This window comes from Heliangelus exortis, chromosome 2, assembly GCF_036169615.1.
Source record: "Heliangelus exortis chromosome 2, bHelExo1.hap1, whole genome shotgun sequence".
NCBI classification, from domain to species: domain Eukaryota; kingdom Metazoa; phylum Chordata; class Aves; order Apodiformes; family Trochilidae; genus Heliangelus; species Heliangelus exortis.
The window spans coordinates 1,988,115-2,014,024 of record NC_092423.1 but is presented as its reverse complement, the minus strand read 5'-3'; the positions used below and the strand labels follow the sequence as shown (position 1 = coordinate 2,014,024).

The 25,910-nt window shown below is 47.0% G+C and overlaps 1 protein-coding gene across 5 annotated transcripts in view; it reads right to left on the bottom strand.

Moving 5' to 3' along the window:
* Positions 1 to 25,910, bottom strand: part of ALS2CL (ALS2 C-terminal like) — a 63,302-nt gene that overhangs the window by 1,467 nt on the left and 35,925 nt on the right. For 4 of the 5 annotated variants that reach the window (XM_071734530.1, XM_071734531.1, XM_071734529.1 and 1 more), the window contains 16 exons: positions 24,900 to 25,096; positions 20,271 to 20,336; positions 19,023 to 19,121; positions 16,456 to 16,614; positions 16,065 to 16,176; positions 13,505 to 13,582; positions 11,990 to 12,117; positions 10,499 to 10,672; positions 9,873 to 9,966; positions 9,185 to 9,342; positions 7,017 to 7,085; positions 5,899 to 6,072; positions 5,043 to 5,085; positions 3,157 to 3,218; positions 1,937 to 2,086; positions 62 to 158 (listed from right to left, as the gene is read on the bottom strand). In XM_071734530.1, the coding sequence (XP_071590631.1) occupies positions 62 to 158; positions 1,937 to 2,086; positions 3,157 to 3,218; positions 5,043 to 5,085; positions 5,899 to 6,072; positions 7,017 to 7,085; positions 9,185 to 9,342; positions 9,873 to 9,966; positions 10,499 to 10,672; positions 11,990 to 12,117; positions 13,505 to 13,582; positions 16,065 to 16,176; positions 16,456 to 16,614; positions 19,023 to 19,121; positions 20,271 to 20,336; positions 24,900 to 25,096 (1,860 nt within the window). The remainder of the gene's footprint in view (positions 1 to 61; positions 159 to 1,936; positions 2,087 to 3,156; positions 3,219 to 5,042; positions 5,086 to 5,898; positions 6,073 to 7,016; positions 7,086 to 9,184; positions 9,343 to 9,872; positions 9,967 to 10,498; positions 10,673 to 11,989; positions 12,118 to 13,504; positions 13,583 to 16,064; positions 16,177 to 16,455; positions 16,615 to 19,022; positions 19,122 to 20,270; positions 20,337 to 24,899; positions 25,097 to 25,910) is intronic. The other variant, XM_071734528.1, reaches the window with a different exon arrangement.

The window sequence follows — 25,910 nt, the reverse complement described above, 5'->3', positions numbered from 1 at the left end:
CAAGGAAAAGGGTTGGAACTTAGGGCCAAAAGCTGTCAGTGGTGGGCAACATTTCCCTTACCTCCAGTGCTGTTAAGAGAAAGTCATAAAGTCCTCCTTGATGGGTGGGGTCCATCAAGTCTCTGATCAGATGGATTTCAGCTCCCAGGTGCTGTATTCTAGGGGGGAAAAAAAAAAAATCTATGTCTAAACCAAACTTCTGGGCACTGGGGTTGGTGAGGTTTCTGTTTAAAGTCAGATTAGGGAGAGAAGGAGGCCCAAATCTGGAAGTTCTGTGCTGATTCCTTGTGCATCACCTTGGTCTTCTGGAGGTGCTTGAGATACCTGGCATGGATAGATCTCAGCAAAGGTATTTGTGTCATAAAAAATCTCAAGTTTTCTATTTTACAGTTTCTCTTATTCCCTTTTTCCAGTCAAGACCTGCCTAACAAAAAAAACCACCAACATGAGCACAGCAAAAAAAAAAAAAAAGCCCACAACCTTTGGATTTCATAGCCCCAACTTTAAGCATTCACCTTTTTTGAGGAAGAGCAAGTATATCCAAGAAGGACTTTGCCTCAAATTTACCAGGAAAAAAAAAAAATACAGTTATATTCTACTGGATGCAAGGAGGTCCCTGGAGTTTCAGTGAAAGCAGCCAGGGCAGAGCTTTTGGGGCAGAAATGTGTCAGATTTATAGTCAGTCCTACACAGGTAATGTCTCAATGTGTTCAAGACCTTCCTGGTCTCCAAAAAGAATCACAGTGTCCACTGAGAATGGAAAACAGAAGGTGGAAGATATTTGGTGATACCTTGGAGGCCTTCAAAGGCTTCGTGTTGTTATTTTCTGTGGTAACCTGAGATGCAGGTTCCCATGGCAACCCCCAAGTGTCCTCTTGGGTAAGAGATGGACACTAAGGAAGTTCCTAATTCTGCTCAGACCCCCCCTGGAGCTCTGTACCCAGGTCTAGAGTCCCCAACAGCAGAAGGACACAGAGCTCCTGGAAGGTGTCCAGAGCAGAGCCACTGAAATGCTCAGAGGGCTGAGCAGCTCCCTGGGAAGCCAGGCTGAGGGATTGGGGTTGTTCAGCCTGGAGAAGAGGAGGCTCCCAGGTGAGCTCAGAGCAACCTTCCAATATCTGAAGGGGCTCCAAGAAAGCTGGGGGAGGGCTTTGGACACGGGGGGGTAGGGAGAGGAGAAGGGAAATGGGTTAAAACTTGGAGAGAAAGGGGAGATTGAGGTTGGACATGGGGGAGAAAATCTTTAATTTGAGGGAGCCTCTGGTTGCCCAGGTTGCCCAAGGAAGCTGTGGCTGCCCCATCCCTGGCAGTGTTGAAGGTTGGAAGGGGCTTGGAGCCCCCTGGGCTGGGGGAGGGGTCCCTGACCATGCAGGGGGTTGGAACTGGATGAGCTTTAAGGTCCCTTCCACACCAGCAATTCTCTGATTCTCTGATAAAATTGAATTCTTTCCTCCATAAACCTCAGGATCATACAGCTTGGGAAGAGGACAAGGGAAATGGGTTAAAAATTGAAGAGGGGAGATTGAGGTTGGACATGGGGAAGAAATTCTTTAATTTGAGGGTGGTGAGAACAGGTTTGGAACAGGTTGCCCGAGGATGTTCTGGCTGCCCCATCCCTGGCAGTGTTGAAGGTTGGATGGGGCTTGGAGCCCCCTGGGCTGGGGGAGGGGTCCCTGACCATACAGGGGGTTGGAACTGGATGATTTATTTAAGATCCCTTCCAACCCAACCCATTCCATGATTCTCCCCATGTTATATCATGGGCAACACCATCACATTTCAGACAGCAAGACACAGAAACCCAGCTCCAACTCAAGAAGAAAACCATGTCCAAACACAACCTCCAGGGGTTCTTTGGGAGCATTTGGCCTGGAAATGTGGTTGTGCTCTCTCTGCTCCCCAACTACAACTGGGAAATTGAAAAGCTGCCACTTACTTTGCTCGGGACACAACGTACATCAGGAGGGGCAAGAGGTCATCCATGGGGAGCTTGTAGTCCTTCTCCACCACCCGGGACACCGTGCTCTCTATCTCCTCATAAGTTTTCTGGAGGATCACCAGTTTTTCCCTGGGATCCACAGTGGTGCTGTCAGGGTGAGAACAGCCACGTCAGAGATGTTTTTACTACAGAGCTAGAGAGAGAAAGCAGCAGAACTCAAAAAAGAAAAGAAGTAAAATAATTCACAGCAGGTTGTCAGGTTCCAAAAAGAAGTCTGCAAAGCCTCCCAAATGGCTGCACCAAAAATGGGGTCAATGGGGTCGTGCCAGGGAGTCCCATCATCCAAGTGGAACCTGAGTCTCCCCGAGTGCTGAGGGTGGCCTGCTCAGCCACCTGGAACTCTTTCATTTTAGATGGGACTAAACTGAGTCTCAGTCACCCAAATAAAGCTAAAAAGCATGAGGTGAATCACTTTGGGCAGTGCTATCAAGTTATTGCTCTCTTTGAGGACAAATTGTCCCTCTCTTGAGGGTCCAATACCCTTTCAAGGTCCACAAAGTCTGTTCTGCCTTCTCCAGAAGAGAAATCCCATTGGCTTTCCTAGGGAGACTCTTCCAGGACTAGAATACTAGAACCTGATGGATCCCCCAACACTTCTCTGCTCCCCTTTCTCTTCCTTTCTACTTTTTACTTTAGCACCATCCCCTGGGCTGGGCTTCAATCCCAGAAATCAAGATGAGCTTCTTAAATTGAGCTCTGCTTTCCTACATGGACATCTTGGGGTGTCCCACTGGATATCTTGGGGTTACCCTCAGCATCTCCATGTGTCCAGGATAAAAGGCTCTTCCCAACCACAGGTGACAGCCAGGTCCAATTTGCTGTGCACACTGGGAAGAGGGAATTCCATTTCACCTGTCAGATTTGGTGTAGGGATGTTTATATAAAATTAAAGGGAGATGTTTGCCAAGGGACTGCTGTGTTTCAGCATGCTCCATATTGTGTTGATTTTTAGGGTTTTTTTGGGGGGGTTGGGGGCAGAAAATAATTCTAGAGATGTTTCTTTTAAACAGAAATAATACCACAAACTGACTTGTCTTGAAATAATCTCGTAGGCAAAGCCAGCCCTTGCTTTTTCCAAAAGGGTTGTGAATTTCTACCACTTCCCAGAAAACAGAAGATCCCTGGGTGTCAGTTCAAGGTTGGGGACAGGGACTTACATCAACTTCTGCAAGCACTCCGTGGCAGAAAGGAAACACTTGTCCTTGATAAGGGACCTCCTCTGAAAGGGAGACAAAGAGTTGTGTAAGAACATCTCAGATGTTGGGTGAGGAACTTGGGTAGTGAGAGGACTAAGGGGAATGAATCATAGAATCATAGAATTGGCTGGGTTGGAAGGGACCTCAGAGCTCATCAAGTCCAACCCTTGATCCACTCCCCCCGTGGTTCCCAGCCCATGGCACTGAGTGCCACATCCAGGCTCTTTTGAAATATCTCCAGGGATGGAGAATCCACCCCTTCCCTGGGCAGCCCATTCCAATGGCTGAGCACCCTCTCCAGAAAGAAATTCTTTCTAATGTCCAACCTAAACCTCCCCTGGCACAACTTGAGACCTCTTGTGCCCTCTTGTCTTGCTGAGAGTTGCCTGGGAAAAGAGCCCAACCCCCCCCTGGCTCCAACCTCCTTTCAGGGAGTTGGAGAGAGTGATGAGGTCTCCCCTGAGCCTCCTCTTCTCCAGCCTCAACACCCCCAGCTCCCTCAGCCCTTCCTCACAGGACTTGTGCTGGATCCCTTCCCAGCCTCCTTGCTCTTCTCTGGACCTGCTCCAGCACCTCAATCTCCTTCCTGAGCTGAGGGGCCCAGAACTGGACACAGGACTCAAGCTGTGGCCTCCCCAGGGCTGAGCACAGGGGCAGAATCCCTTCCCTGGACCTGCTGGCCACGCTCTTCCTGAGCCAGCCCAGGATGCCATTGGCCTTCTTGGCCACCTGGGCTCCTCTTCAGCTTCCTGGCAATCCAGACTCCCAGGTCCCTTTCTGCCACTCTGTGCCCAGCCTGGAGCTCCCCATGGGGTTGTTGTGGCCAAAGTGCAGGACCCGGCACTTGGAATGTTGAACCTCATCCCGTTGGGATCAGCCCAACTCTCCAGTCTGTCCAGGTCCCTCTGCAGAGCCCTCCTGCCTTCCAGCTGATCCACACTTCCTCCAGCTTAGTGTCATCTACAGATTTGCTGATGATGGACTCAATCCCCTCATCTATACCATCTATAAAGATATTAAACAGAACTGGTATGGATTCAAAGTAGAGGAGGGGAGATTTAGGTTGGATGTCAGGAAGAGGTTCTTCCCCATCAGGGTGGTGAAGAGGTTGCCCAGAGAGGTGGTGGAAGCCCCATCCATCCCTGGAAGTTTTGGAGGTCAGGCTGGATGATGCTCTGAGCAACCTGAGCTGGTGGAGGTGTCCCTGCCCATGGCAGGGGGTTGGAACTGGATGAGCTTAAAGGTCCCTTCCAACCCTGAAAATTCTCTGATTCTATGATCTCTCCAAGAGTCACCCACCTGGCTCTTCAGGGCTGGGCCCTAAAGAAGCATTCTGAGAACTGAAAGTTGTAGAGAATCCCACTCTGAGCACAGATGTCTTTGAAGCACCACTGAGCAGAGCATTCCAAAGCAATCCTCTGCAGAGCTCATATTCCCACCCCTGGAAATTCACATGCAGCAGTGGCAAGAGATCAGAACTCATCAGCAGAGGTGATGGAGCTCTGATTTCTGAGGCCAATCTGCCCTGGGGTCACTGAGGTAAAATTCCAGCACCCATGTGTAGCCTCGGTGCCATCTCACTCTTATTTGGATAATCTCACTCAAAGCTCTCTCTTATTTGGATATCAGGAAAAATTTCTTCCCCAAAAAGGTTGTCAGGGCCTGGCCCAGGCTGCCCAGGGCAAGGATGGAGTCCCCATCACCCCTGGAGGGGTTTCAAAGCTTTGTAGATGTGGTGCTGAGGGACATGGGGCAGTGGTGGCCTTGGCAATGCTGGGTCAGTGGTTGGATTTTAGGATCTTCAAGGTCTTTTCCAACCAAAACAATTCTATGATTCTATTTCCTACCTGGTTGGTTGTCAGGGTGAGATCTTTCAGAGGCCAGAGGTGTCTGAAAGGAGATTACAGAGAGGAAATTTAGAAGGAGGATGTCCATGATTTAACTCAAAAAAAAAAAAAAAAAAAAAAATCAAGATAATCTGAGGGTTATCTCCTCAATTCAAGGTGATGTTAAAAACCTGGAATCTGTTTGCTCCACTGATTCCACTGATGCAGGAAGAATGGAAAGTTTGGACTCATTCACCTGAGTTTTGGCTTAATTTTGGCTGCTGTGATAATCAGGTTTTGGCACTTTTACATAGAGTTCATCACACTGAATCTAAACCAAATGAAATTGGGACTCTGGCTCTTCTGCTGCTCTGTTGAAGCTCTTGAGCTGCAGATGTGTTGGAAAAGCTCAAGTGCCTCCTGAGCATCACTTCCAAAATGAGGAGATATGGAAACATCTGACTCCACAGCTTTTCCTCTTGAAGCTCTTTGCCTACACAGTTACAGCAGATGCCATTGGACTATAAAGCTTTCTGATTTATAAATTAGAAACATTTATAAACCTTGATTGGTCCTGAGTTGGAGCAAACCATCTGTTTGGTGAGCTAGAAAAGAATATTTTTGCTCAAGAAAAATAAAAATTAGTAGAGATAATGGCAGCTCTCCAGTAGCCAATGTCCTTCCAGACAGGATTGCAGGGACTCCACAAGAGGATTTTCTCTAGAAGCCCAGGAGAAACATCAGCACCACGTGAGGACATAAAATGAGTCCATAAAACCTGTCTCTGAGTCCCTTTCTTCCTCTGCCATCAGAACATTCCCTGACTGCTACTTTCCCAGCTGGAATCTGTTTCCTAAGATGAAAAGACATCACTTACTTCTGCACATCCAGGAACTCAAGCAGCTTGATGTCAGGGAAGAGACTTAGGTCCACGATCCCTTGGCAGTAGAGATCATCTTCTCTTTCATGATAGAGCATGTAGAGCATGAAAAGCTCAGGGTAGAAGCAGGGCAGGATCAGTGGGAGGACCACACTGCACACCTTCTGGTCACTACAGCAGAGAAAACCAAAGCAGAGGCCTCCAGTGAGACCCCAGAACCTTGATCCACCCAAAATCCAGAGAGGGCAGAATGGAAAAAGCATCTTCTGAGGCTTCAAGAAGCTCTCCATGTTCTCCCCTCCTTCCTCCCCCTTTGAGATCAAGGTCACAGGTGGATTGTGGTGCTTTATGTCACATTCTCCTGGCTGTTCCCAGAAGCTGAAGATGCAGGAGCATCTTGTGCCCTGGGACAGGAGAGGGAACTGTTTCTCCACAAGATCCCCTCAGTCACTGGGAGAAACCTGGAGCACAAGACACCTGTCCCCAGCTGTCCTTTCTGAGCTGGTTTGATAGAGCTCTTCTTGTTTCTTTAAGGAAAACAGACCCAAAAAATTCAGATCAAGTCCTTTTCCAGCTGCTCACCACCCCACCAACCTCTTGGCTTCATTCAGCCCCCACGAGGACAGCTGCAAAGAGGAACCCAGACCCAACAGGGACAACTGGACCAAGATTGTTTCTTCCCACCCCCAAAAAATTATAAACCTGCATCTCCCACACCTATTTCCACCTTTTTCATCAAGGAACAGCTTATCTCCTAACTCTTCTGCCACGTATCCCACACTGTACTCCTTATTTCCATGCCTGTCTTGCTCTCAGTGCCAGTCTGGAAGTCACCATGCCCACAGTGGATGATTTTCTGAGACTAAGAACAAACTTCTGGGACTGTTGGCTCCCCCCAAACTATGTTGGTCTGGGCAGCCTTTTGGCCCACACACCTCCACTCTATTCTGGTCCAGCAAATGATGAGAAGTTGTTCTGATGCTCCAACTACTGGAAGCTTTGGACTCATCCTGACCCGGATGGACAAATACAACCAGTTCAGCACTTTTTGTCTTTTAGAAGACACCCTGAGTGGCCAAGCAACTTAAAACTGAACCCCCAGTGGTGACACATACCTGGTCTCCCCATCTCCACACTTCAGGGGTTGTTGGCCTTTCTGTTCCAGTGCCAGATGGAGCAATCCCCTAGAAGAGGAGCAGAACCAAGGTTTAGTTCCACCTGATTGTAATTTTTTTTTTAAGGGTTATTTGTTTGTCACAAATGAGGACCTTGTTCCAGCACCAAGTGGGGTGCTCAGTAAAGCTTTATAATCATTGCAATGTTGTTTTGGGATTCACATTTCACTGGCTGAGGGCTTGCTCAAGAAGAAACCACAAGGAATAAATAAGTATTTAAAAAAAAAAATCTCCACAGTTGCTGAAGAATGAGATGGTCACTCTGGAGACCCTGACTCTGATTTCCATCGGGCACCATCCCCATCTACTCTTTCTCAAGGGACATGAGGCTTCAGGACCTGTCCTACCAACCAGTTCTCTGATCTACCTGTGGACATTAGAGGAAGGTCATGCCCTGCAAAAGTACTTTGGGGTTGGCTTGGTATTTCCAAGCCAAAACTTCATTTTGAGAAGTTGATGAAAGAGAACATGGTGCTGACTGGACAGAAGTTAAGGAGTTGTGTTGCTGTTCTCCAGACCATAGCAGGAAGCATTTGTTGAGGTCTCTCCTGAGAAGACATGAGTTGGGAAGGGGAAGGCCAAAAATTATTTCATCTGTTGCATGAGCTTAAAATTAAGGACTTCTTTCTGCAGGTAACTTGCAACCCTGAAGTTACTGGATGAATCCCAAGAGCATTTGTATCCAAACTGCTGTAGGGACCTAATACTTGAGTGCTACTTATAACCAAACAAAACCCCAACCCTCTTCAGTTAGTGAAGGGTTTTGTAGCTTGGCAGAATCCTCATGATTATAATTTTAAATTAAATTAAAACAGGCACTAGGGAGAGAGGTTGTTTTTTTTTTTTTTTTCTGGTGTAGAAGTCTCAACCTAAAAAAATGGGCACAGAAGAGCAAGGTGGGTCCCCATGAAACAAGCTTTCCAAGGCCCTTACTGAGCTCAGCAACACCTTCCCATGAACCAGCTCTCAAATCATCAACCCTGGTCAGGAAGAGAGCTCAGATCCCTCTCCTACACCAAGCTTTGTGATAAGGACTCACTGCAGATGAACTGAACCAAACCCAACTTCTTCCCATCAGCTCAGGACTGCTCCAGGACAGACAACTCCTCATCACAGAGCTGGCAGCTTTCCACATGGCTACAGAGCTTTTCTCCTTAATAATAATGTTTTATTTTTAAGGCAATTCCTCCTCCAAGTGCAGCCAGGGGCAGAGTTCCCTACCTCTGCCTACTGTGGCATTTCTTGTAGCTCCTGCTCAAAGATAATCAAGCAGCAACAGGACCCCAATCATGCCTTTGATCTCATCCTCAAGTACCCCTGGGCACAACCACACAACCAAACAACCTCTTCTTAGAGGCAGAACCCATCAACCAAGCCCAGACAACACCCTTACACTGCATCCTCTGAGCTCCTGGTGAGTTGAGGCATGTTCAGATATTTGTCATCCAAACATAAACTGATTTCTTCACCCCTGTTACCAAGGACTGGACTTGGGGAAATGGCTGGAAGCTGAATCAGGGGAGGTTTAGGTTAAATATCAGGAAATTTTTTTTCACCCAGGGGGTTGTTGAGCTCTGGAAGAAGCTCCCCAGGGAAGTGGTCCCAGCACCAAAGCTGCCTGAGGTCAAGAAGTGTTGGGATGATGCTCTCAGGCACCTGGGGTGATGCTGGGGGGGCCCTGCACAGGGACAGGAGTGGGAATTGGTGATCCTGATGGGTCCCTTCCAACTCAGAATATTCTATGCTTGATATCAACCCCCACTGCTCTGTCCCCCATTATACTTTGCTGTCCTCATCACCCAGTCAGGTTTCTTGCTCTTACTTGTGGTTGTCTAAATAAAATCTATTATGGGCACCAGCTCAGTGAGGTGCCCTAATTCACTGAGATTTAATCACATTAAAGCCACTGGGTCATGCACTGAAAAATACAATTTCCTCAGGTATTGCAAATAACTCTTTCTCTAGCACCACTCTGAAGCAAAGCTTCCAAGAAATAAAATAAAGCATCCCAGTCACCTGAAAAAAAAATAAAATATATATCTCAATGGTCTTCTTCACAATCTCTCTACACTCACAGCCATTGGAAGGATGCAAGGTGCTTGACTTACTGGTAGAACTCCCATATTTTCTTTGCATAGTACTTGACTTCCTCTTGTGCCATAGTCAGTAGGTGTCTGTTGGCCCCAATCCCAGAATAAGTTGCCTGAAAAGCTATCATCAAGGCCTTCAGGAGCTTGCCCAGTGGGTGCAGGGAAGACTTCAGTGCCTGCACAGTGGAGGAAAATGAGATTTTACAAGTCAGCCTTTGCCATTAGGAGAGGGTAAGACTGAAAAGCCACCCAGCCTTCTCTTGTCAGCAAAAGGAGAGCAAGCCTGGAGGTAATCAGCTATAATTCTGGCCTCTTTTTGCCTCCAGAAACCCATTCTCCTCCCATTATCAGGCAGAAATAAGCTTAGCAGGACTGCTGTTCTCAGGAGATTTGCTGTGATGCTCAAAGGAGTGCAAAGGGTTCTTCAGGAAAAGAAAAAAAGAGCCCAGAGTGTGTGGAAGCTGATCACTGATTTCCAGCAACTGGTTATTCCCTGACATAGTTTGAGAGCCAAAAGTTGAATTTTTAGCCTCAGTTCCTGGCCTGAAAAGTGAGTGTCCAAAAAGCAAGAAGGATAACCTTCTTCATGAGTCACAAATAATTTAGAGAAGACTCCTGGAGTCCCTGGCAATGTTAATAAAAAAGAACAGAAAGTTGCTTCAACCTATGCCCATGTCTGGTGGATCATTATGGCTTTAAACTTTACCTTCTCTAAATAACTCTGCAGTGCCTCTGGCCCCTGGTGCTGGACAAGCTCTTCAAGAATATCTTCTATCTTCCAGGATACATCCTCAGTCCCCCTGAAAAATGAGAGGTGAGGGAGGAAAACAACACAGGAAAACCCTGGGATAAATCCCAGTTGGCACTGCAGGTGGGTACCAAGGGGACAATGGAACTATTACAATAAATATTAATATTTCTCTGTCCTTTTTAATGGAGTTGGCTCCACCAGCTTTCAACACCTGAATTATCTGAACACCTAGATTATCTAAATTCATCTTGGACCCTGAAGGTGCCCCTCTGATCTATTTTAGGTATTTTCCCAAGAGGACAAGAGTTTGCTCTGCATCCACTCACTCAAACCCAAGAGGAACCAGCAAAGCCAGGGGCAGATGAAGCTGCTCACATTTCATAAAAAAATCCCCATCCAAACTTTCACTGAGAAAAATCAGTTTCAACATCACCACCTTAAACTCAAGATTCAAACTGATCCTCCTTGCCAGCCACTGGAACATCAGAAACCTCCAAACTTCAGAGCATGGGGGACCCAAGTGTAAACCACTCTACACCCATGGGTTCCCCTGTTGCAATGAGGAGAAGCAGTGCTCAGACCTTTGGCAGAAGAGGTATTCCTGAGATTTCCTCAGCTCCTTGCTCGTTTGGATGTGGAACCCCATGAAAGACTCCTCTGTTTCTTCTTTGCAGCCAGAATGGATGAATTCCAGGAACTGGTCATAGATTCCTTTCCACCTCTTCTCCACTGGGAACTCCTCAAGGCCCAGCTGCCTGCAAAATAGAACATGGAATTAGATTTTTCTGGGGGGCCCTCCCCAGTTATTTCAGATTTTGCCTTCAATATGGAAGGTTCTCCAGAAATATTGACACAAGAATTATGGGGTAAGTGAAAGCTGCCAGTGCCTAACTGGTAATTCAGTGAAAAGCAACTCAAAGTCTTGAAAATGAGGAGCTTTGGGTGAAGAAACATTCCTGGTGCATGGCATCTAAATAATCTTTGCTGGTGAATTGATGAGTGGCTTTCTCCTCCATTTATGGATGCTTCCAAACATGGATTATTTCAACTAAAAGCCTGCAGAAAATGCTGCTAACAAGAAGGCAGTTGAGCAACCATTACCACTACTGCTGTCTGCAAAATACAGGAGCTGTTTCTGGTGGGCTGGAAGGGTTTTGAAGAGGAACTTGAACTGAATTTTGCAAAAGGAATTCCCCTCAGAGGACAGGCAGCTGCCTTTCCCACTGGGATCCCCTCCTTTGGGTTAAACTGACTGAACTCAGGACTGGAATCCTCCCTCTGCAGGGTTCAGCCCTGAGGAGAAGACTCTGTTCTACAACCTTGCTCCTTCTAGATCACTGCACAATCCAAGTTCTTCAGATTTTCGTGTGAAATGCTTCAATCCTTGAGTTTTGGCAACTTTTCCACCTCTAAAATCCATGCTTAGGGCCATGGTTTCCTGGTGGACTTGGCAGTGCTGTTAATACTTGGACTTGATGATCATAAACGTTGAGGTTTTTTTTTTTGCAACCAAAATGATTCTATGATTTTACACACTTATGTGTGCACACACAGTGCAAAAATCACTGCAGATGTTGAGCCTCCAAAATCCTCTCCAGCCAGAGGATGGTAAGATCTCTGGGTAGATGGTGGCAGGATGGGAGTGGAACATGTTTTCTGCATCTTATGTGACACCAGATGAAATGACAAACTTTTCTCTCCTTCTCTCCTTGCATACCAACCAGGTTTTAGATCAACTCTCAGGCAAGGACCACCTTGATCCTTAGGGGGACTGACCCAGTGTTCCTCTAGACAGAGTCAAACCAAGCCACAACCCAAGAATTTTAGGTTGGATGTCAGGAAGAAGTTCTTCCCCATCAGGGTGGTGAGAGCCTGGCACAGGTTGCCCAGAGAGGTGGTGGAAGCCCCATCCATCCCTGGAAGTTTTTAAGGCCAGGCTGGATGATGCTCTGAGCAACCTGAGCTGGTGGGAGGTGTCCCTGCCCATGGCAGGGGGGTTGGAACTGGATGAGCTTCAAGGTCCCTTCCAACCCTGAAAATTCTCTGATTTTATCTCAGCTCCTGCTACTCACGCTTTGGTTATCCTCTCCTCCAGCTGCTCGTTTGATGTGTTCAGGATGCCATGGGTCTGAAGCCCTTGCCCAGATTTGTTAGTGAAGGTTCCCTCCAGAATGAAGCCATTGGCAAAGGACAGTTTTCCCTGCAAGGGAGAAATAAAGAAGTCAATTCTGCCAAGATCTCATTAGTGAGAGGAAACAACTTGGACCCAGACCTCAAATTCTCTTTTCAACAGAGCCAGCTCTTGAAAAGGTGGCAAAAAACAACTTCCAGCACATTGTCAACACCCAAAGCAATCGTGCCATTAAGTGGCCATCACCAGAGGAAATGTGTCCTTTCTGCTGAGTGGAAAACACACAGTTTTGGAGGGGAAAGACTGTCACAACCACAGAGCAAAACATCTGCATTATGCTTCAGAAATACCCAATCTCTTTGGCATGCAGAATGTTCTGCCTTAAAGGTGGGAACAGTTCTTTCTAACCTGGAGTGAATGGGTTAAACTTCAATTTCTCCTGTTTTCTCTCTGCTTGTTAAAACCACAAGCAAGTTTGGCCTCACAGGAAGGGGGAATCACATGATATGCACCATAAACGCTTTTAAAAATTTTGCTGCTACCAAGAAAAACCTTCAGTTCTCTGAGGCAAATAGAGAAGACATGCAGTAGCTTGCCACAAACCTAGAAGTTTTAATTAAATCCAACCCAAGGCCAAACAATATTGTAAGTAGCCTGGCACTGAATAGGAGCCTGAAATCCTCCTTGCTAATAGCAGGAGGCACTCCACCTGTAGATAAAGAACAGATTTTTCCAGACTAACTACTCAAACCAAGCCTTAATTTTGAAGGAAGCTCTATCTAACCACTACAATCAGTCTCTAAAAAATCCACCAAGTCTTCTAGCTGAAGACAAACCCTTCCTCCCGTGCTAATGATGGGGCTGATTTCCAGTTTTTCCAAGTGTCTCTTCTGACATCCACTCACTCACAACCACCCACTTCCCGTCAGGCCCAGCAGAGATTCCTGTAGCAAGCTGGAGGACTGGTTTGCCCTGCAACAGGACACTTGGTGGAGTTTTTTTGACCAGATCTTTCTGTTAAATATCAACAGTGAGGTGTTGAAAGTGGCAGTGGAGTGTCCAGATTGCAAAATTAATCTTCTGAGGTCCCTCAGCTCCGTGAACATCTCGGTTACGTCAGTGCAGTGCTGGTACTGCAATTCTCTTTGGTTTGTACCTCATTTCCTGTGTTCCCAACCACTAGGAAGGCTAAAATGTTTGTTCTAAAAAGACAAAAGAATCCCAGCTGCAGCTGTGAAGCACAGCCAAAAATGTCCCACAAACAACAGAAAGACTCCAAACCCTCCGTGCCAACCAAAGAGTAAAAACACCAAAACGATGCACAAAGCCCCACCTAAAGTCTCTCAGATGGAGCTTACAAAAGAAACCAAAACTCAGAAAACGTGAAAATGAAGCCATTAGTCCTCCTGGAGAGTAAGCAATAGTATAGAAAAGCTGAAATGAAGAAAGCATTCACCTTGCCAACAAATGTCAGATCTTCCGTGAAGTTGCCTTCATAGACAGAGTCATCTTCCAAGAGAAGAATCCCAGAACCCTTCATTTGAAAGCAAAAGTAGTAAATTTATGACATTACTTTCCTACCTCCTCAAGTTCATCTAGAAACAGTCACTGTCTTGGGCTATGTATGGACTGCAGGTTCTGAGAACCTTTTTGAAAGCCTAACATTTAATTGCAATGCTCAAAAGAAAAGTAAGGAGGTTCTTTAGAGCTCACAGAATGGTTTGAGTTGGAGAGACCTCAAAGCTCATCCAATTCCAACTCCCTGCATGAGCAGGGACACCTCCCACCATCCCAGGGTGCTCCAAGCCCCATCCAACCTGGCCTTGACCACTGCCAGGGATGAGGCAGCAAAAACTTCTTTGGGGCAGGGTCCCAACACTCACACAGGAAAAAAATTCTTCTTAATTCTTGACTCAATCTCCTGTCTTTCAGCTTAAAACCATCTCCCCTCATCCCATCTCTCCACATCCTTGTAAAAGGTCCCTCTCCAGCTTTCCTGTAGACCATCTTCAGGTCCAGGAGATAACCCAGTGGGGATCACTGCCCAGAGAAGGACAGGGAGACTTTACCAACCCAACTTTTATATTCATTTCTCTGGAACAAGGATTAAAAGGCAGGATTCTGTTCTAAGAATTGCCATGCAGGTCAAAGCCCTGGGTCCTTCCAATTCTATGACCTTTAGGTGATTGTGGCCAATTGTGTCATTTTTTGCAAGATGGTTAAGAGAAAAAGAAGCAATTCTACACAGCTGCTGTATAGAATGAGCTTTGTCCCTTGTTTTATTTATGGAGCTTTAAGGAGCTGCTCCTAAACATTCATAAAATGATTCTTTCCATTACTTCCCAACTCTCACCAGCAACCTGGTGGCTTCCATTTCATGGAAGAAGCACCCAGATGCAGAACAGACACAGGATCATTTATATGAACGGGGGAAGATTCTTCCCCTTTGGGCCTGGAGGTTTCTAAGTCCCCATAACCAGCCAGAAAATGTGGTCACTTTTAGAGCTGTAACACATTTTCCACTGGAATGGTTTCTCTTGATGGAAAGCACCCTTTCTGGCAAAAATAAAAGGTTTCCAAGGGAAGCTTCTTGGCCATATCCATTTTCCACTAGGAAAACTGAAGTGACTGCTCCCACCCGGAAGCCTTGTGAAGTTGAAGGAGCTTTTGGCAGCTGGCAGACCCAAAAGCAGCTTTATTTTGGTTTCCCTGTAGATGGAGGTTTTTATGGAAAGCCCTTCCGACAAAGTTTCCATGCTAAACATTTTGTCCTCATTTGGTGAGTGGGGAAGGGGTTGTTTGTTTTTTCAAGTCCGTATTTTTCAGGAGGAGAAATATTTCTATTTCCAAGCCAGGCTTAGTGATGTCAACCTCCCTTTTGCTTTCTCCATCAACTTCTAAACTTTCAATGAACTGGGTGGTCACCATGTCATAGGGAAACTCACACTGCAAAGGTAAAGACTTAATGTTCCCAAGGCATTTCAGGGATGGATCCTGGTCTATAATTCTGGTGGGATAAGCAGCCCAACAGCCAGAACTATATCACAGAATCATAGAAAATTAGGAGTTGGATGGGACCTCAAAAGATCTTCTAGTCCAACCCCCCCTGCCAGAGCAGGGTCACCTCCAGCAGTTCCACAGAACACATCCAGGGGGGCTTTGGATGTCTCCAGAGAAGGAGACTCCACAACCTCCCTGGGCAGCCTGGGCTGTGCTCTGTCACCCTCCCAGGGAAAAAGTTCTTCCTTCTGTTTATCCAGAACCAGCCATGCTCCAGTTTATAACCATTGCCCCTTGTCCTGTTGTGGTCACCCCTGAGAAAAGCTTTCCTGCATCCTCCTGGCACTCACCCCTTCCATATTTATAAAGATGAAGAGCTCAGCCCTCAGTCTCCTCCAGGCTGCAGAGCCCCTCAGCTCCCTCAGCCTTTCCTCACCAGGAGATGTTCCACTCCTTCAGCATCTTGCTCACTCTGCTCTGGACTCTCTCCAGCACTTCCCTGTCCTTCTGGAGCTGAGGGGCCCAGAACTGGACACAAGATTCCAGATGTGGCCTCACCAGGGCAGAGCAGAGGGGCAGGAGAACCTCCCTCAACCTCCTGACCCCCCCCTCCTGATGCCCCCCAGGTGCCATTGGGCTTCTTGGCCACCAGGACACATTGTTGGCTCCTGAGCTTCCTTCCATCCCCCAGCACCCCCAGGGCCCTTTCCCCTTCACTGCTCTCCAGCAGCTCAGTCCATCCTGGAGAAGTCTCACAGGTAGTTCCTACCTGCACACCTCAGGAAAATGGCAAGAAACAAGACTTCTTCTAGGCCATGTTCTTCCTCCATGTTTCTTTCCATGGGGGAAAATGGTTTGGATTGGGGGAAAATGTCAAAGCTCAAGTTTCCTTCCTTTTTCTTTTTTTTTTTTTTCTTTTTTTTTTGCCTTTGAAGATTAATTATGAAGGGAAATCTTAACCTTGCCCTTGATGGAGAACTCCCTGGCTCTCTGATTCACTGAAAATGGGTACTCACCACCATCTTATCAGCATGAAATGTTCTCTGATAGCAGACTCCTGACTGGGTTACTACAATGCCTTGTCCATGTCTGTGATCATCAAGCCACGTCCCTATGTATCTCTCCCCCCTGGAATGCAACAGAGATGTTGGGTTTTTTCCCTGTTTTATTAAATCTTAGTCACTTTATTACTTGCTGAGGGTAGTTTTACCTGATATAACACCCTATGCAGCCCAAATTCAGTTTATACAAGAGTACCCCAGAAGTTCAAGCCCTGTAGCAGAGGTTGAACTCATTCCCCCCCCTCATCCCCAAGTCTCCCCATCAAAACATGAACCTTTACCCCTTCCAATAGAGGGGCAAAACTGCCAGACACCTAAAGCCAGCTCTGATCTATGCCACCTTTACCTGTCTTTGTCTTCCCAGACTCCATATCCATTCTTCTTGTCATTTTCCCACTGTCCTGTGTATTTAAATGGATGCTCAGCTGAGAGGTTCTCCAGGATCCCAAATCCTTGGCGCACGTTGTCCTTAAAGTAACCCTTGTAGACCATATCATTCCCATACCTGCAGGCAGAGAGACAGACAGAATTTCAGACTGTGAGTATTTTAGAGCTACTACTGGAGTAGGAAGCCAGGAATGTGAAGAGATTAGGCTGAGCTGCATACTAAATATTCCAAATATTTATCTCAGAGCTCTGGAGCTGGTAGTTGTTCACTACAGGGAGCGTGAAGCAACCCAAGGTAGTCAAGCACATAATTTTGGAAATCATTTGAGGACATCACACCTAGGTTTGCAATTCTCCTGGGAGAAGCTGCTCAGTCCTTGACCTCTCACCAGCCAGGCTGCAGTGACCACTGGTTAATCCAGAGTTGGAGTAGATAAGATCAAACAGGAAGCTGGATTTGTCTCCTCCTTTCCTCTTCTCATTAACCACCCTTTCTCTTGGGCTCACCCCCCTGGAAGAAGTTCCCTTTTGGTCCATCCAAGCTGGCCAGCAGATCTTCACTGCTACTTCACCCAATCTGTCATCAATAATTGCCAACACTGTCTCACATTTGACCCCAGAGACACCAAAGCAACGCTGGCTCCAAGTTCCCTTGAGATTTCTGCACATCCTGTCCTCCGAGTTTGACTCATAAACAGGGAGCACAACAAGGAGGCTGGGGGGAAGGAGAGGAGAAGGAGATGGCTTATCCCTTGGTAAGCAGCTGGAAAATTGGGCTTGGTGGCTCTGGACAGTTGGTTCAGTGAAAGCAGGGATGAGATGTGCAGAGGTCTTCACGTTGGCCAATGCTCCAAGCCAGTTGTTACCTCAGTTAACATGGAGGTGGTGTTGTGCTCACTGATACCTAAGCAAAGCAAGCTGGTCCTGTTCACTTAACCCCACGGGCTGCAAATTAAACTGGTTTGTCTCTAACAACCTGTGGATCAATCCTCCTCTGCCATTTCTGGCCTTCCAGGTGGAAGCTGGGTGAGGTTGGGACACCACCAGCTGCCCATAGTGCAGTACTGGACAGACTGGAGTCCATCCAAATTTCCATTTTTGAGATAGAGCTGTCCAAATAAATATTTCCAGAAGCATTTTGATGAGGACAGAAGAAAAACTTTGGCTCCATTGTTTAAGTTAAAGTCTGGGTTTAAGCTCAGAATTTGAGTGAGCAAGGAAAACCAACTAGAGGAACCAACCCCCATTAAGAGTTTGGGATAACAGGAATACCAAACCACCAATTCCATCCATCACTAAAAGAAGGTGCTCTAGACAAGATTTATCTCAAACAGCATGGCCAGGGGAGAAACAGGACTTGGACTTCATCCAAGTTTCCATTTTTGAGATAGAGCTGTCCAGATAAAGATTTCCAGAAGCATTTTGATGAGGACAGAAGAAAAACTTTGGCTCCACTGTTTAAGTTAAGGTCTGGGTTTAAGCTCAGAATTTGAGTGAGCAAGGAAAACCAACTAGAGGAACAAACCCCCATCAAGAGTTTGGGATAACAGGAATACCAAACCACCAATTCCATCCATCACCAAAGGAAGGTGCTCTAGACAAGATTTATCTCAAACAGCATGGCCAGGGGAGAAACAGGACTTGGACTTGGACTTCATCCAAGTTTCCATTTTTGAGATAGAGCTGTCCAGATAAAGATTTCCAGAAGCATTTTGATGAGGACAGAAGAAAAACTTTGGCTCCATTGTTTAAGTTAAAGTCTGGGTTTAAGCTCAGAATTTGAGTGAGCAAGGAAAAGCAGCTGGAGGAACCAACCCCCATCAAGATTTTGGGATAACAGGAATACCAGACCACCAGTTCCATCCATCACCAAAGGAAGGTGCTCTAGACAAGATTAACTCAGACAGCATGGCCAGGGGAGAAACAGGACTTGGACTTGGACTTCATCCAAGTTTCCATTTTTGAGATAGAAAATCCAGATAAAGATTTCCAGAAGCATTTTGATGAGGACAGAAGAAAAACTTTGGCTCCATTGTTTAAGTTAAGGTCTGGGTTTAAGCTCAGAATTTGAGTGAGCAAGGAAAACCAACTAGAGGAACCAACCCCCATCAAGAGTTTGGGATAACAGGAATACCAGACCACCAATTCCATCCATCACCAAAGGAAGGTGCTCTAGACAAGATTAACTCAGACAGCATGGCCAGGGGAGAAATAAAGCTGTAGACTCCCCTTTCATGGCACACGAGGTGCTCTCAGCTCTGCAGCCACAAGCATGGATAGAAAATCATATCCTCACCTCCAGGGCCCAGAGGATGCTACACCAGGTAGCTCCAGTGCTCACAGCTTGCAGAGAAGCTCTTACTATTCTGTTACTCAGGGCTCATGAAGCAGCCCCACCACCCACCTCCAAAGCAAATATCTTCTGGCACGCAAATTACACCATGGCCAAACCTTTTTAATGGAAGTGAGCCTGAAATATATGGAGTTCCCTCCTTCCCCCAGCACCTGGGTTTGAGTTTTACTTACTCACAGATTCCGTAGCCTCTCATCTTGCCCTGGTGCCAGTGGCACTTGTAGCAGTCGTAGCGATCTTCAGAGCGCCGGGGGACAAGGCATATCCCAAACCTACAAGAAGTTAGGATGGAAAAAGGTGACTCAGTTGTACTGGATGAAGATTAAAAACCTGCCAAGACCTGGTTGATTTAAAGGACCTGATTTATATGGTTGGGGGCAGCTCTGACACTACTTTGTGTTGTCAAGAAGATGATCCAAGGAAGTGCTCATCTCCTTTAAGGTGAAGTCACAGGTTTTCCTTCTTTCTCCAGAGCTACTTTCTATAGGGTTGGATTTTTCCCCCTCTCTACCCTTTCCTCAGTATAGGGGCTGAGCTGGATTACCAAAGAAATTGCTTTGGTCCAAACAAAGTGTTTTCTTAAACCCAACACAAAGTGTTTAAGACATTTTATCCCTCATAAAAACCTGACCTATCCTGGAACTCCTGTAGGAAGGAGTAATGCAAGAGTCTGATTTTTTAATGTCACAGCCTGATTTTGCAAAAAGTTTTAGAAAAATAGTGTTTGAATTTCGTAATCTAGTTCCTTCTCCCTGAAAACTCCTCATTTAAGAGAGATTTAGGAAGATCATAAAATCATAGAATAGTCTGAGTTGGAAGGGACCTTAAAGATCATCTAGTTCCAACCTGCCAATAGCCCAGGTTGCCCAAAGCTCCATCCAACCTGCCAGGGATGGGGCAGCAACCACCCTCCTAGGGAAGAATTTCTTCCTAAGATCTCATCTCCATCTCCCCTCTTGCAGGTGGAAACCATTCTCCCTCATCCCATCACTTGTGAAAATTCCCAGCTTCCCTGGAGCCCCTTCAGTTACTGGAAGGTGCTTTAAGGTGCTTTAAGGTCTCCTCAGAGCCTTCTCTTCTCTATGCTGAAAACCACCCCTCTCTCAGCCTGGCTTCTTAGGAAGCAAATAGCTAAAAATAACTTTCTTGAGGCATTTCATATGAATGAATTCCCCTAGATTTAGAGATCTGGGGTCAGACACACCCACAGCTCAAAAGATGTTTGCATCTGAACCATTCCTCTGCCCACACTCCCCATCCCCTTCTATTGAAGCTTAAGCCCTACTGAAGCTTAAACCAAGTTTTTAAAACAGGACTTGCAACAAGTCCCTCTAACAAGATGCCAGTGTCCCTATAACTCTGGGAGGAACCATTTCTCAACTCCTTTTGTAAGCAAGAAACATGTTTTTTTAAAGACCTACCCGTGCTCCAAGCCCTCTTTGAAATCTCCCACGTGGTTGCGTCCATCCCGCCACTTCAGAGTCCCCCTGCAATTCAGAGGAAGAATTACTCAAGGTTGGTCACCAGCAACACTCACAGCTGCAACAAAAAGAATCAAGGCACAGCCTAGGAATGGTTAACATCCAAATATTTCCTCAGGGGGGCAGAGACATGGAAGTTCTCCAGGGATATCTGGGATTTTGGGTTACAGCGTAAGGATTTAATACCATCATGTTTTCATAGAATGGCTTAGGATGGAAGAGAGCTTGGAGGTGACCTACTCCAACCTCCCTGCTATGGGAAGGGGTGTTCCTCATCCAAACAAGTCTCAAAGTCTCATCCAACCTGGCCTTGAAAGCCTCCAGGGAGGGGGCAGCCACAGCTTCTCTGGGCAATCTGTTCCAGAGTCTCAGCACCCTCCTGCTGAAGAACTTCCTAAAATCAAATGTAAATAGAAAACTATATAGTTTTCATGCCCTGGAGTGAAAAGGAAGACTCTTCTTCCAAGTTCCCTAATCTCCTAATCTCCCTAATTCCCTAATTCTCATCAGCAAATCTGCAGATGACACTAAGCTGGAAGGAGTGTGGATCAGCTGGAAGGCAGGAGGGCTCTGCAGAGGGACCTGGGCAGACTGGAGAGTTGGGCTGATCCCAAGGGGATGAGGTTCAACATTCCAAGTGCCGGGTCCTGCACTTTGGCCACAAGAACCCCATGGGGAGCTCCAGGCTGGGCACAGAGTGGCAGAAAGGGAGCTGGGAGTCTGGCTTGCCAGGAAGCTGAAGAGGAGCCAGCAGTGTGCCCAGGTGGCCAAGAAGGCCAATGGCATCCTGGGCTGGCTCAGGAACAGCGTGGCCAGCAGGTCCAGGGAAGGGATTCTGCCCCTGTGCTCAGCCCTGGGGAGGCCACAGCTTGAGTCCTGTGTCCAGTTCTGGGCCCCTCAGCTCAGGAAGGAGCTTGAGGTGCTGGAGCAGGTCCAGAGAAGAGCAAGGAGGCTGGGAAGGGATCCAGCACAAGTCCTGTGAGGAAGGGCTGAGGGAGCTGGGGGTGTTGAGGCTGGAGAAGAGGAGGCTCAGGGGAGACCTCATCACTCTCTCCAACTCCCTGAAAGGAGGTTGGAGCCAAGGGGGGGTCGGGCTCTATCAGTCAGACAAGAGGCCATGGGCTTCAGCTCTGCCAGGGGAGGGTTAGGTTGGAGATGAGGAAGAAATTCTTTCCGGAGAGGGTGCTCAGCCATTGGAATGGGCTGCCCAGGGAAGGGGTGGATTCTCCATCCCTGGAGATATTTCAAAAGAGCCTGGATGTGGCACTCAGTGCCATGGGCTGGGAACTGCAACGGGAGTGGAGCAAGGGTTGGACTTGATGAGCTCTGAGGTCCCTTCCAACCCAGCCAATTCTAGGATTCTATGATTCCAAAGCATTCTGGAGAATTGCTGGCTCATCTCTTTAGGACCTTGCACGTGATCCTGTGTAATTGCAGCCATCATGAGATTAAGGCAGCTGAAATTCCAGCATGGCCATGGCCCTGCAGACAACATAATGACAGCATGGTCCAAAACTCATTGTACCTGGCACTCTGAAAACAAATGAGACAAGCACTGGCCTGAAGGGATCCTATCTTTCCATCTGCTCTGGGTGGGGGTTGTAGAAAAGATTCCATGAGTTCACGACGAGACCGCAGCCACCAACGTGGGGGGCAGATGACAGCAGGGCCATGCCCAGCTCTGAATGCTTTTCCCCTCCCCTCCTGCTCTCCCACTCCACCCACAAACTGTTGGAAATCTTGCATCATCCCAGACACATTCCCCAACCAGAGGCAAGAGGAAGGAGATGGTTTAGCACCAAAACTGTGACGCATTTGTTTGACTTTCGCCGAGGTCGTTGATTTAAACACCCTGAAGGAGACAGCTTCTTGCTCTGGAATTTACAGGCAGATTCATTTCAAGTAGATTTAAAAATCCATCTCCTTTTGCTTCGAGGTGGGTGCTAGCAAAGGAGAGCAAACCACAGAGAATCCCTGCTCCTGCCACAGGGTGATCTTCCACAGCACCAGCTCACCAGAAATACTGGGACTGGGCAGTGAAGAACACAGATTTTTATTTTTTTTTTTTCCTGAAGATCTCTGATTGACACTGCTGCAGCTTTCTGCTCTTGTTCTTCACCATGCCAGGCTCTTCCTCAGAGGTGGACGTGCCATCAAGGCCAGCTCTGCTGCTCTGAAATCTTGTATTTGTAGCAAGCCACACAGAAAAATAATTCCAGGAAAGCATAGTAATGGAGCAATTAAAAGCCCAGGTATTAAAAGCACCTGAAGTCACTTAGTTCTGCCACAATTTTCCTTAATTCCTCAATTAAGTGGCTTGATATGAAGCAGCAGGGATATTTATTCATCTCACTTCTCCAGCCCTAAGATAGGAGGAAACAAAGAGCCAGGAGAGGAGGTGCTGCTCTCTCTGTGGCTGCACCCAGTGGTTTTCCAGTCTCTGTTAGGAGTGGAGGTGCTGGAGAAGGTGGGGATGATGTAGAGGAGCACCTCAGATGTAGCTCTGCCCCAAACACCTATTTAACACAGAAGATTCAGGTTTCAGCTTTTGATTTGGGATTATTTTAGGGTTCTTTCAAACCAAGTCTCTACATCTGTTTTTGGTTTGTTTTTTTTTTGTTTTTTTTTGCTTCATCTGTAAACAAACTGTGTAAAACTCAGGGAATCATAAAACTTCCAAATGAGCCTGTTTTGGTGCCTGAGGTTGGTCATATTTCATATTTATTCAGAGGATCTTTCTTGTGTCAGTGAGATTTGGGTTGGGATCACTTAACCTTTGATTTACATCTTGGAAGAGGTTGCTCTTAACTAAACTCTATGTTTAGTGAACAGATTCATGTCCCCAAGAAATTCATTTGAGCATCTTTTCCATTTACTTTTTGGTTTCCTTCCCTTAATAATAATTTGAACGTTAAAATATACTCGGATAGCACAGGATAAAATTTTTCCCTCACTTGCAAGCAAAAGGCTTTTTTTGTTCTTTGTTTGTTTAGTTGTTTTTTTTTATTTTGGGGATTTTATGTTTGCTTTTTGTTTGGGGGGGGAGTTCCTTTTTTTTGGTTTGGTTTGGTTGTTTTTGGTTTGTGTTGGCTTTGGTTTATGTTTTTTGTTTGTTTTGTGGTTATTTTTCTTGGGGTTTTTCATTTGGGGTTTCTTTTCTTGGTCGGTTGGGGTTTTTTTTTTTGGTGTTACAATGACTGTAAGATTTTATGCCTCAGGCTGACATCTTCAAAATAAACATTAGCTCAAGCCTAAGTCCTAATTACATTCTTAAGCCTTTGCAGCACCTTCAATGTGATCATTACCACATTATTAAGAGGCAGCATCTACAATTTACTGCACAAACCAGTATCACTACCAAGACATCTACAACACAACAGACCACGTGGGAGGACTCATGCTTTAACCAAGCCCTGAAATATGTCCCAATATGCTCCCTGAATACCAGATTTCCCCTCTGGAAGCAAGGAAGGCAGGAAGCAGAGAATCTATCCCTGCTTGGGAGATGAGGCTGGGTCCATCATCAGCAAATTTGCAGATGACACTAAGCTGGGGGGAAGTGTGGATCAGCTGGAAGGCAGGAGGGCTCTGCAGAGGGACCTGGACAGACTGGAGAGTTGGGCTGATCCCAACGGGATGAGGTTCAACAAGGCCAAGTGCCGGGTCCTGCACTTTGGCCACAAGAACCCCATGGGGAGCTCCAGGCTGGGCACAGAGTGGCAGAAAGGGAGCTGGGAGTCTGGATTGCCAGGAAGCTGAAGAGGAGGCAGCAGTGTGCCCAGGTGGCCAAGAAGGCCAATGGCATCCTGGGCTGGCTCAGGAAGAGCGTGGCCAGCAGGTCCAGGGAAGGGATTCTGCCCCTGTGCTCAGCCCTGGGGAGGCCACAGCTTGAGTCCTGTGTCCAGTTCTGGGCCCCTCAGCTCAGGAAGGAGATTGAGGTGCTGGAGCAGGTCCAGAGAAGAGCAAGGAGGCTGGGAAGGGATCCAGCACAAGTCCTGTGAGGAAGGGCTGAGGGAGCTGGGGGTGTTGAGGCTGGAGAAGAGGAGGCTCAGGGGAGACCTCATCACTCTCTCCAACTCCCTGAAAGGAGGTTGGAGCCAGGGGGGGGTTGGGCTCTTTTCCCAGGCAACTCTCAGCAAGACAAGAGGGCACAAGAGGTCTCAAGTTGTGCCAGGGGAGGTTTAGGTTGGACATTAGAAAGAATTTCTTTCTGGAGAGGGTGATCAGGCATTGGAATGGGCTGCCCAGGGAAGGGGTGGATTCTCCATCCCTGGAGATATTTCAAAAGAGCCTGGATGTGGCACTCAGTGCCATGGGCTGGGAACTGCAGCGGGAGTGGATCAAGGGTTGGACTTGATGATCTCTGAGCTCCCTTCCAACCCAGCCAATTCTAGGATTCTATGATTCTATGCAGTGTGTGGTCCAGACCTTCACCTTGGGATGGAGCCACCACCTCTACAGCCGCTCTATGGCATCTCCACTTCCAGCTCTGCATCCCTTTGATCCAGGCTGTGCTACACAAAGAGGGAAGTGCCCTCCCAAGGGAAAGGGTTAAAAAAGGCTCCTTACTTGCCATGTGGCTTTCCCCAGTGCCACTCGCCCTCATAGGTGGCACTTTTGAACTTCCCATCCAGCCTGAAGACGTAGGTGAAGAAGCGGTGGGCTGGGGGCCCGGTGCCTTCCCCAGTTTTTCCCCAGAGTGGGAAATCTCTCTTCCCATTGATTGCCTGGCGAACAGCCTGGTTGAGCTTCCACTGCCAAACAGCCTGGGGACAGATAAAAAAAGAAGGTTCAGCTAACTAGTGAAGACAACAAAGTCCCTCCCCAACAAGAGGTACTTCCCAAGTGGTAAAAAGCTGTTGGGTTTCCATCCATTCTAAGCTAGAACATTCCTGTGGTTGGACTGGTGTGTTATGGCCCATCTATAGCATCAACAAGAAATGTTATCCTGGGTCCTGCAAGCTGCACCAATGAGGATCACTTGAGGGTTGTTTGGGCTTGACTTTCACTACCAGCCTTGGTACAAGACCACACTGCTGGAACTTACTGTCCCTGCTCTGCAGCTTACATCCTGCCCATGGGAAACCACTTCCAGCACCCAGCAGCCTAAAACACCTCTGCCCATCTGATAAGGCTTAACAAAAGGAAAAAAAAAACCCAAAACCAAAACAACCAACAACTGAAATACCCACTGCTTGTTATTCTGCTTTAATCCATTTTTAAAGTGGCAAAAATCACAAGAGGTGTTCACAAGTTCAGCTGAACTTTAAGCAGGTGCAGAGCCCACCATAGAACTATTTGGATTGGAAAAGACATAAAAATTCATATAGTTCCAACCCCCTGCATGGACAGGGACAGCTCCCCCATCATCCACTCCTCGGTCTTCTGATGATGTTGATGGGATCATCCTCAATGTGCTCATTCTGATCACTCAGCATCCAACATCCTGATGCTTAGTGAGACTTCAAGTTCCAATCATTAATGTTTTGTTCCTGTTACAGAGCTGCCATCCCCTCTATACCCTCTTTCCATCTGGTATTTCCAAGCTCATCCCAGGTGGCACTGAAAGCCCCTGCCCAC